General features: G+C 32.3%; 1 protein-coding gene across 1 annotated transcript in view; it reads right to left on the bottom strand.

The window, feature by feature from the left end:
- Positions 1-5,875: 5,875 nt before the first annotated feature.
- Positions 5,876-11,079, bottom strand: part of RIF1 (replication timing regulatory factor 1) — a 53,187-nt gene continuing 47,983 nt past the window's right edge. Inside the window, exons 31-36 of the mRNA XM_054562661.1 lie at positions 10,006-10,152; positions 9,647-9,724; positions 9,441-9,556; positions 8,696-8,849; positions 6,722-6,827; positions 5,876-6,254 (exon numbers count right to left, since the gene is read on the bottom strand). Coding sequence (XP_054418636.1) covers positions 6,040-6,254; positions 6,722-6,827; positions 8,696-8,849; positions 9,441-9,556; positions 9,647-9,724; positions 10,006-10,152 — 816 coding nt within the window. The 3' untranslated portion in view covers positions 5,876-6,039. The remainder of the gene's footprint in view (positions 6,255-6,721; positions 6,828-8,695; positions 8,850-9,440; positions 9,557-9,646; positions 9,725-10,005; positions 10,153-11,079) is intronic.

The following is an 11,079-nucleotide window of genomic DNA, read 5'->3' as shown; positions in this document are numbered from 1 at the left end:
AAAAAGGGAGGCAAGAATGAATAGTTCATGTATTTGCAGTGGGATACAATATTCACTTTAAGTTGGTATTTGGGTTATGCTATTCGTTTCAGGTCTCAGTTAAAAAAAATAAAAAATAAAAACCCAAACCAAGCAAACACGTACCAGAATGGTTTAGTTTTTATAGTTTTATTTCAAATTAAAGTGCATTTCTTTAAAATATTTCAACATCCAGTTTCAATTGGCAAGGGGTAACAGTCAAGTCTCAACAGGTTATGAAAAGTTTTACTGTGAATGTAAGCTTTCCCCTCCCTCAACCCATTAATAATGAACTTGAAAATACACTATTAGTAAAGGGCATCTGCTGCAAACATTGCATAAAGCATCACACAGAGAAAACTGAGTGCACCCTTATTTCTGATCTACTAGTGTAGTTAACTGAGGAATGAACAGGTACTTCTGTGAAGTTTCAACTTATAAATTCTTTGACTCACCAAATGTAAATACTTTCTGAATGCAAAACTAAGCTTAGAAAGTTTATCAAGTCATGAGAGCAAAAATGTTATAGGGCTAATAAATGTCTGATTTGGCTTCTCTTGTCTTTCTCTAAGTGCGTATTAGTCAAGTCTATCCACAGGAGGTAGTGTTCAGATTAAAAGTAATCCAATTACCAACACAGAAAGCAAACTGTGACTTAACCAATTACTGCCAGATGCCTTCCTCTGACACATCAAGGTCCCTTGATATCCATGGCAAACACATTGACTATATTTTAAGAGTTTAAGGAAAAGAAAAAGTGCTCCTAAAAAGTATCTCCTAAAGAGATACTAATATCTCTTTAGAATATGTGTATTTGAGCAATAGTAAGACATAAATAGAATCAGGGGAATTCAATTAATTTTATAAGTAAAATCTGAATAACAGCAACAGAAATTAAGGAATTAAGAAAGCAAAATCCCCTTTCTACCAGATAGAAGCAAGTAACCAAACTGACTACATGCCATGTATGAACGAAACTATGAAACTTCAGGAACCGGCAAACTTTATATAAGGGCCAGAGAGTCAATGTTAGGTAATACAGGCTAGTCTGTCAGACGACTCAACTCACTGTAGCAGGAAAGCCACCAAAGATAATTCATGTAAAAACCACAGCTGTATCCCAATAAAACCTTATTTACAAACACTGTAATTTTAACTTCAAATATTTTCATGTCCCACAAAAATATTCTTCTAATTTTTTTCAGCCACTTAGAAAATGTAAAAACCATTCTTAGCTCCTAAGATTTACTTAAAAAAACAAAACAAAACAAAAAACCAAACAGGTGTCAGGCTGTATTTATCATCATCTGCTCTATAAAAAATGTACTAGATAAGACTGCCATCTTTGTTTTTATATTCAAAACTGATTGCATTCTTAATCCCACTTTTCTATTTCAAAGTTCCCATTCTATAAAAATATTCTTTAGATATTTATTATTCAAAATAACTGTTACACTCTATTCCACGACACTGGTTTGAAGGTGAACTTCCTAGTTACATGCATTTTACCCATTTAAAAAATAATGCGAGTCTTTTCTTGAAAATTTTACCATTTATCAGTGCATCAGTCTCTACCAGCATATAAACTGGTTGTCTAATAAGCTTATTTTTACCCACAATTATAAATCAGTACACTGTGGCCTAAAGATAATGTTTATTCTGCTGTAAGGACAAAAGCTAGGTAGGTTTTTCTTTGCTGTGACATCAATTTAAAATACTGCCTTCAATTGTGCCATGAGATAAACAAAGATTATCTTTCATTCTAACAGTGTATTTCAAGGGAATAAGCATTTACAGCTTGGCACTTCATATTTGGTTTTAACTGTTCTTTGGTGAAAGGTTTGGTATATAAAGGAAAAAATGGTTAGGATCATACTGAAAATGTAACATTCTATTCCAAGAACATAATAAAAACACTCATAATTCTGTCAGACCACCATTCCACCAAATGTCCATACATCTTCAAATCCACGTGACTCAGACTTGAGTGGGTACTTTCAAAAAGCAACATACAAAGCCTGGCATATAACAGGCATATTAATTGGGCCACCAGAAACCACAAAGCCAAGATTTGTTTTGCAGATCAAGCAGTCAATAAATTTTGATTAATACATTACTTAACTTCTGGCTATTTAAAGTGCTTTGGATGAGGGTAGCTCTTACCAAAAAAGAAAAAAGAGTATTTACATATGTAAAGGAAATACAATGTAACAAAATGCAAAGAAAAACTCGCTTTTAGAAAATATAATTATTCAACTGTCTTTCAAACTCCATTTTACAGTGAAATAGGAGTTTCAACCATGTAACAGCAAAGTCACTAGAGGTCTTCAGTACAATGACAAGGTAGTCTGTTACACATGACTTATTTTGGCATTGCTAGCTTTACTGCCAAATTAATCCTAGGGGTAGTCTGTTGTCAATGTTTATGAATAAAATAATGAAGTCCCATAACTTAGAAGGCAAGATTCATTTAGAGACAAAATGTCACAGTATTTTAAAATTTACCTTTATATTAAAAAAAAAAAAACAGAACACAATCCACACATACTCATAAAACTCATTGTCAAAACTGCTTAATAAGGTTCTTTGTAACAGTAAATACTTAACTATCTGCTTACTTCAAAACATAAATCTTCCGTATTAAAAAAAGGCTCAAAATGAGGCAAAGTTCTACCTTTCACTTTTCTTTACAATTTAAACTTTCAATTGAAGTGTTCAAGACCAGTCTACATCTCCAATTCATAAATTTGAAAAAGTTATTTTTTTTTTTAGAAGACTAGCTTTTACTTTTTGTGGCAATAATTCTAAGGACTTAAATCTGCTTGGGCTATCAAAATCTAACTCACAGCTTGAAGCTTCTTCAGTCTACCTACTATAAGTGCAAGTTTGTAGACACCAGTATTTTGTATGGGTCACGTGAAAAGTTTTTAGAAATGAATCATCAGGCTCTGCCACAGGTCTACTGCATCAGAATCACCATTTTCACACATACATGCAACTATGAGAGGTACTGTGTTAAAAGTCAAAACTTTACTGTTCATATAAAAAAAACAAGACCTTTCTAAGGCTTGGGAATAAACTGGACATGGGTTGTACTAATGAGCAAACAGCTCCTCCCTTGAGTATTAGCCTTAACCTAATAATGTTAACAACCGATCCCCCTAAAAAATCAATAATGAAGAATATGAGATGGAACCTAGGCCTTTCTTACTGGATTATCAAGTCAAAATTGGAAGACATGGCATTGAAGGAAAACATGACCCAACCCTCTTAACTCCTTTTCTGTGCAATTTCAACTAAGCCAGCTTTTTAAACAGCACTTATTTTTAGTTTTACTCCTTAAAAATTCTACTTGTATATTTTATTCATATACCTCCCATGCTCCCCTGAATTTTTTGCCCTGCTGCTTTTATTTTAGGCAATATATAATCTAACTTTCTTAGCAGTCATGTGATTCTTTACTATATGACAGAAACCCTGACTACCTTCAAGCAGTAAAAAAAATAAAAATTAAAATAAAAAAAATCCATGGGCAATGCCATGAATTCCCATGCTCCTAGTGCTCAGATTTAAATCTTATTTTTTACCATATTATCCAAAAGCATTATTACTTAACCTGACTAATCCCTTTCTATATGGGATTACAGCAAAAGCCACATACCACTCAACAATGGCTTTCAAACTTGTTCAAACAGCAAAGAATCTTTAATGGGCTCACTGAAATACTAAAAATTTAAATCCACTTATGAACTCCATTTTGGAACATAAAAAGTTATGCTTCTACACGCAACTAGATTCTTTTAATAAATGCACAATAAGAAATCACATCGGAGTGTTAATAATATGTCATTTGTTTTATTAACCATTCGAAAATATTTGAAAAAGCTGATTTCACTTTAATAGTGAAACAACACAATGGAGCTAATCAAGGAACATTAGTGCATTTTGCTATTCAGGAATCATTCAGGGAAAAGTTTGCAGAAAATCTTAAGGCAAGAATATTAAAAGTAAGATTCCTCAAAGATACCTTTATGTCAATGACAAAGACTTAGCTAACAGATTTTTGCCCTCAAATATTTTAAAATATATCCTTGTTGAATCACAACTAAAACGTTTTTTTTAAATTAATACCTGCGCTTGTATCAAATTCAGTGATTAAATAAATGGTAATCATTTTGGTCCTGTTTTCTGCTATACTGTTCACCTCCCCAATACCTTCATTCCACCAGCAAGTAAGTTAGGTTCACACAAACAGTAAAATATGCAGTCATGAAGAAATTCTGACTCCTCTAAACACACACACCCACACCTGTCCACTAAAAACCTGTATGCCTCTTCACTGTCATACATTATTTGTGAAATATTAGACAATATAAGCCACAATTATAATTCTGTTAAAAATATTCTTATTTCTTCAAGCTACAATCCTTAGTTCAGTGGTCCCAGAATTTCTTTTAAAACCATCCTTGGTGTATAATTATCAAAGTTAGATGCAAAAATATTTGCAATGATAATGGATTTGCAGTTACAAAATGCCCTAACTTTTATTGTGGCTGGCTGGTGGTCCCCTTCTGAATATAGAAGCTAATTTAGACACAAGGATTAAACTTTCTATAACTTAAAGAATGTGTGCCTGTTCAAGTAGGGGCTAGTTCTGAATCAAGTGTGAAACTGAAATTGCTCACTCATTCTATTCAGAGAATGAATGAGAGATATTGTCATTATTTAAAAAGTCAAAACAAATGAGGGAAGTCAGGAACTAATGTAATCAGTAAAATTTATGAATGTTTTAATTATATACACCCTATTTTTTAAAACTAGGCAAAACATACATATTTCAAAGGAGTTTTAGATTTCTTCCAAGTTTGCTTTAGGTGCAGGTGAAAAGAGCAGATAAACTCTAGATTTCTTATAGTCCATGTTGTAATGAAAATATTCTAATTCTCCATTAAAAAGAAATGCAATAAGGCATGCTTTCTAGTGGCTCATACCCTCTTCCAAACCAAAAGGGAAAAAAAGTATAGATAGAAATAGCAAAACTGTCATGTAACACTCTCTTATTTCTATAACTTGACTCATTCTGTTTACTTTAGAAAATAAACTCATGTTTTAACTAAGACTATTAACTAAGTACAAAACTATCTGCTGTTTTATTTGTAAATACAGAATCCTACAAACATCTGCAGCAAGTCCATGAAATACTTCTACTGCCCATACTGATATATCAGTACTTAATATATACAAAATATGTCTCTATTAAACAAAACAAAGGTATTCACAAGAAGTTACAGGAAAAAAAAAGCACAATTAATGAATGCTGAAATTTATAAATTAAAACCATTGTAATTTATACAGAATGTACAAATAGTCATGTATTTTAAAATGAATACTATTTCTCATATGAGTACATTTTCACAGGCAAATGCTGCTGTACAAATATTTGCTAACGCAAATAAATGACTATCTTAGTAAATTCGACTCCAATACTTTAACCCAAAAGCTGAAACTTTCGGTATTTTTTTAAAGTTGTCCAAAGTTGACATCTGTGAAAATATTTTAATTCTTTTACATCACATATAAGGTGTTTTACCAAGAACAAGTTTTTAAACCTCAGGCACAACAGATTTAAATTAAAAAAAAAAAAAAAAAAAAACAAGTATAAACGCCTTTTATCAGTTCAGGAAAAGAAAATTCAAGTTTACTTCAACTAAGGTCTACATAAAATGTGTCATCAGAATATGCTCGAGTTTAAGTGAAATAAATGTATTCTTGTTTCTAGTTTTTCACATTTCAGTAAGATTATTTAAATTTTTGAAGAACTATGCATAGCAGCCAAGAAAATACATAATACAGAAATGACCTTACATAATGAATTTACATAAGTCATTGCCCTTCAGGTTCTAAAATGTTACCAATTTTGCAAATGTTGAGTCTGAAATTGTGCTACATTTCAAAACTTATTTTATGAATCAAGAAATTCAGTGATATTAAAAAAAAAGCCTTCAATTTTCTCTTAAAATATTAAATAGCATTATCATGGGCTGGTGACCTCCAGCGTGACTGAAGATTTTTTATTATAGAGTTTGCCATGCTACCAAGTTTCTCGTGCATTTCAAATAACTGGCTTCCTGAGTAATTATGGAGATCCTCTGAATCCAGCTGAAGAGCAAGTGCACTAACCTGTGCCACAAGATTTTTAGATATTGGAGTTTCTAAAGCAACAGGATCAATTAAATCTGAAAGAGGATAAAAAAGCACAATTAGATCTATTTCAGATAAAACTTAAAATGTCTATTATCTCCTTTCAAGTTAATAAAAAGTTTAAGTGCCTAGGATTCAAATTAAAAGTTCAGGCTGAGGTATGCACCTGTTCCTCAAGAAAACAAGCAACAGGAATATCTAACAGCTTGTTCTGTGCCACTGAAGAAATTGCCAGACTACTTCATTTTTATTAAAACCATGACCAGAACACAATATTTAGTGCACACACTTATTTTAGACCTCAATGGAGTTGACAATTAGAAAAAAAGCAACAAGATTTTACTTGAAGTAAAATGAATCATTTCTTCATATAGTTGGTAACTAGCACAAAAAAGAAAAACTTCTGTAATTCACAAGATACGATCTAATTAAAACTAAAAGCATAACAAAGTAATTCAAGAAAATCTTGTAAATAAATTTGTCCCACTTCACTAAAATATACCTGAGGCAAGTCTTTCTTCATCAGAAGAGAGAGGTTTATTTTCAGTTCCATTTGTTTTTTCAGAAATATCAAAAACTGGAATCTCTTCTAATCCACGAGACTTCACCTTGATTATACATTTAGAACAATAAAAAAGAAAATCAACAAATTCAAAGTTACTTTTAATAGGACTAACAATAGTATTAATACTGGAATAGAAATGACAGCTCATCACATTATTATTAGCTTATTATTAGCTAATATTGCCACGAAACTATGTTCTACTTAGAACTACAAAAAACTACATGTGATCCTTTAAAACTATGTTCAGTGAAAGCCAGTCACAACAGACCACAGGTTATATGGCCCCACTTTTATAAAATGTCCACAACAGGCAGATCTTTAGAGGAAAAAGATTAGCAGTTGCCTAGGCGTTGGAAATGAGGATGTTAATAGCTAAGGGTTTCTCTCTGGAGGGATAAAAATGTTCTAAAAGTAGACCACAGTAGTGGTTGTATAACTCTGTAAATATTCTTTAAGAAACATTACTTAATTGTGTGTTGGGGGCGGGGGGGGGCAGTGAAGTTTTACAGTATGTGGATGTCTCAATAAAGCAGCTTTTAAAAATTTAATTCTTAGAGACAATTCGCTGGGCCCATGAACCACCAAATATATTTCAGAAACTATATTCTTGATCTATGAAACTGAAAATTACTAATATAGTTTTTGGGTTTTTTCAAAAACCAAAAATAAATTAATATTAAAACTAGCACTTTCAAGTCTTCAGTAGTTAGCAAACTCCAGTCTCAAAAATTCTAATATACAATGCTGGTTTTCACCTTTAATAGGCCACATTTTTCATTTACTCACAATTTTCCATATTAATGGATCCATAAAGGATCTCTGAATTGGTTTCAGGAGTCTGTGATCTCTTCTGAAATGATATACATTTTCCATATACATTTTTATAAGGGGAAGAATCTTGGCTTTCATGACTATGACACAAAATGTTTATGTGCAGAAAGGTCATAGAAAGAACAATTTAAAAAAATAAAAAATTAAAGTTGTGCTGGATATCAAAATCAAAATACTATTAATTACAAATCTGCAAAATTTTTGTAAATGTTTAGATTTTAACACTGGTGTTTTAAGAAGAGCATGAACAAGAGAAGGTGACAGAATAGAATTCAAGGAGTCAAGAGGTGCACTGCACAAGACTAGTTCAAAATAAATGAGCCAAACTTTTCTGTGGAATTATAAAGTGATCTTTTAACTTACTCCTGACTGTGAAGGAAAAGAATAAAAGGTGCCCTGAAATGGGCTTTTTAAGCATACGTATAGTTTAAGTACAAACTTATGTAATTGTATTATTGCTAGGTCATTTTCAGTCATGCACTTAGCTAACAGGGATACATTCTTAGAAATGCGTTTGACAATTTTGTTGTTGTGAGAACATCAGAGTGCACTCACACACCTAGATGGTACAGCCTACTATACAAGTAAGCTATATGGTTAGTCTATTGCTCCCAAGCTACAAGCCTATACAGCATATTACTGTACTGTAGAAAACAGTAAGATTAAATCAAGCATAAGCAAAATGATGCAACTAAGAGATACAGTCAAGTTAACATGGCAAACTGTTTCACTTTTTTTTTGGCATAAGTAGAAAGTACAGTCTGAAATAACATCAAAGTTTAGTGAAATAAATACATATATTCAATAACAGTTACACATGATCAAATACTATGACTGTACATAACAGCATGTGCTACATTTTTATATGACTGGCAGTGCAGTGTTTGTTCCCACCAGCATCATCAGAAACATGTGAGTAATGCATTTGCACTATTATGTCAATAGGTGATAGGAATTTTTCAGTTCCATTATAATCTTATGGGACCATGATTTATATGCAGTCTGTTGTTGACCACAACACTGATATGTGACATAAGGTTGTATTTATACATGATTTATAGCTGACATCTAAGTTTTTACCTGTTGCTCATGATATACTCTGAGAGCCTTTTTTACATTGGACACTTTTGGAGAACGGATAGGAAGAGTTTTTATTTCAGATGCTGTAAGAGTACTCAAATCACCAATTGTTCTTATATTCTTGGCTCTAATGAGTTGTCCCAGTCCTCTTGCCCTTGGACAGACAATGAGAAAAAGGTAGAATGTCATTGTTGTTTTATATTTATCCTATTTGTGAGGTCTTACCTACTTGGATTTCCTGATTTAAGTTCAATCATAAATCAATTTATATAGGCTTACCTAACCCACTGTGAGTAAAGGCACATGTACATTTAATTCAAAACAAAAAATTTTCATCTGATGTATATGCCTGGTTAAGCAACAGCATTGGAATCAGACTAAGCCTAGTATGTGCCTAATGCTTCACTAACATTATGACTGTGTGACTTCGGTGGATTAAGCTTTGTAAAGTTCATCTTAGAAACTGGAAATACTACTACTCTTATAGGGTTTATATTATGATTAAATAAGGTAATGTATACAAGTACCTGGTGAATAAGCACACAATTTATCTTAGCCATTATGACAAATGCTTCTCTTATTGTTCTAGCTGGCCCATCTTCACACCTGAAATTTTATTTATTTCTAAAATGTGTGTAAAAGTGCATATAAGTCAATCCTAAATATGAGAACCTTCATCATTTAAAAGGTCTTCTTAAATAGGATGCATCTTCAAGAAAAAGCTAGAGTCTAAATTACCACTTACCACATGTTTGATGTAATCTGAGGTAAAATGATGTCAACTGGTGCCATACAGTTCACTAAAGCTGGGTAAATACTTTCTGTTGGGCATGGTATGGATTCTTTAGCCATTTCTGTAATCTTAGAATAAATTTCAAAATCCATTAAATTGAGATTGCCTCACTTAAACATAAAAAGAAAAAGTTGCATGAAAACTAAAGCACTTCTTACTAAACACTTCTTTGAGCTCTTAAATTTAGGGCTACGTGATCCTGGGAACAGAAATCCTTTGCTTGAAGTAGTATTATTCTAGATAGAAGAAAGGAGAGAAAACAAACTCAGAACCCTAGATAACTATAATTTTACAACTTTATTTTCATGACTTAAGACTGTAACAATTTAGTATTTTCAGAAAATCTAAAATGGAATAAAGTACATTATCAATTACTTGCTGGATCACCATTACCTCTTACCACCTATTGTCTGCTTACCAAGTAGCAGACAAAAAAACAATATATCCAAACAAGTTTTCTTAGTTAATTTTAAGACAAACTATGCAATGCAATTCTATGCATACATGTACAGCTTACCTTAGACTGCGCAGTAGGTGAAGTTTTAACACTTTTTACTATGGGAGAACTATTTGAAGAATGAGCCCTAACAACAGAACATCGTCTATCAATGTCATCTGCCAATCCTGCTTGATATATTGGATCTGCAAATGAGACACGGCGAACCTAAAAAAACAGGTCATGTTTTTATTTAACAAAATTAAAGTTTTTAAAGAGAATACCATCAATTCTATTATCAGGTTACCTAAAAATAAAATGTAGGTTTAGAACCTTAATTTATTTCTCTAGAAACCAACTACACATAGCTGTAATTCTTCCCAGTGACTGCTGTCTGTGACAAACTATCTGTGAAAGCAGGTCATTCCAATAATCTATGTTCTAGAACAACAAAGAGTGAAACAGGACAGGAGTAGAAACTTAATGGAAGTGCATGTGGCAGCTAAAATAGTATAATCCAATTCTACTAATTTTATGGGCTTAACTATTAACTACAATGAATATAAAGAATAAGTAAAGAGGTAGACCCAGTATTAACTAGTCTCTGGTATATCTTAATCTCTGTTCGGAATTCTTTGAGGGTTCCACACTCACAGCAATTGGGTGGCAATTTTTGTTTCTTAGCTCCATCTTGAAGTCATTTTAGTCTCTTCTACCTCTTACAATATGTTCACTCATTCAGCCAGTTGATATAAATATGCAACGGAGCACTTAAATTGTTAAATACATATATAAATGTTTCCTAGTCTTGATTCCCCCCAAAGCGGGCAGATTCTGTACGTATCTGCTATAGAAAACTACAATAAGAGCCCTGGCTGGTATAGCTCAGTGGCTCAAGCATGGGCCTGGGAACCAAAGGGTCTCCTCCAGTTTGATTCCCAGTTAGGGGCACGTGAGAGGCAACTATACACTGATGTTTCTCTCCCTCTCTTTCTCCTTTGCTTCCCGTCTCTCAAATACATAAGACAAATGTATTTGAAAAAATAAATTAAAATAAAATTAAAAAAAAAAATTCTCAACAAAAAATAAAATCTTTAAAAAGAGAAAACTACAGTATGTTATATTGTTGCCTAAATAAAAATGAAATATGATACT

Source organism: Pteronotus mesoamericanus, unplaced genomic scaffold (genome assembly GCF_021234165.1).
Source record: "Pteronotus mesoamericanus isolate MK-2021 breed Mesoamerican mustached bat unplaced genomic scaffold, CSHL_Meso_final scaffold_651, whole genome shotgun sequence".
NCBI classification, from domain to species: Eukaryota; Metazoa; Chordata; class Mammalia; order Chiroptera; family Mormoopidae; genus Pteronotus; species Pteronotus mesoamericanus.
This window is presented reverse-complemented; position numbering and strand designations above follow the sequence as displayed.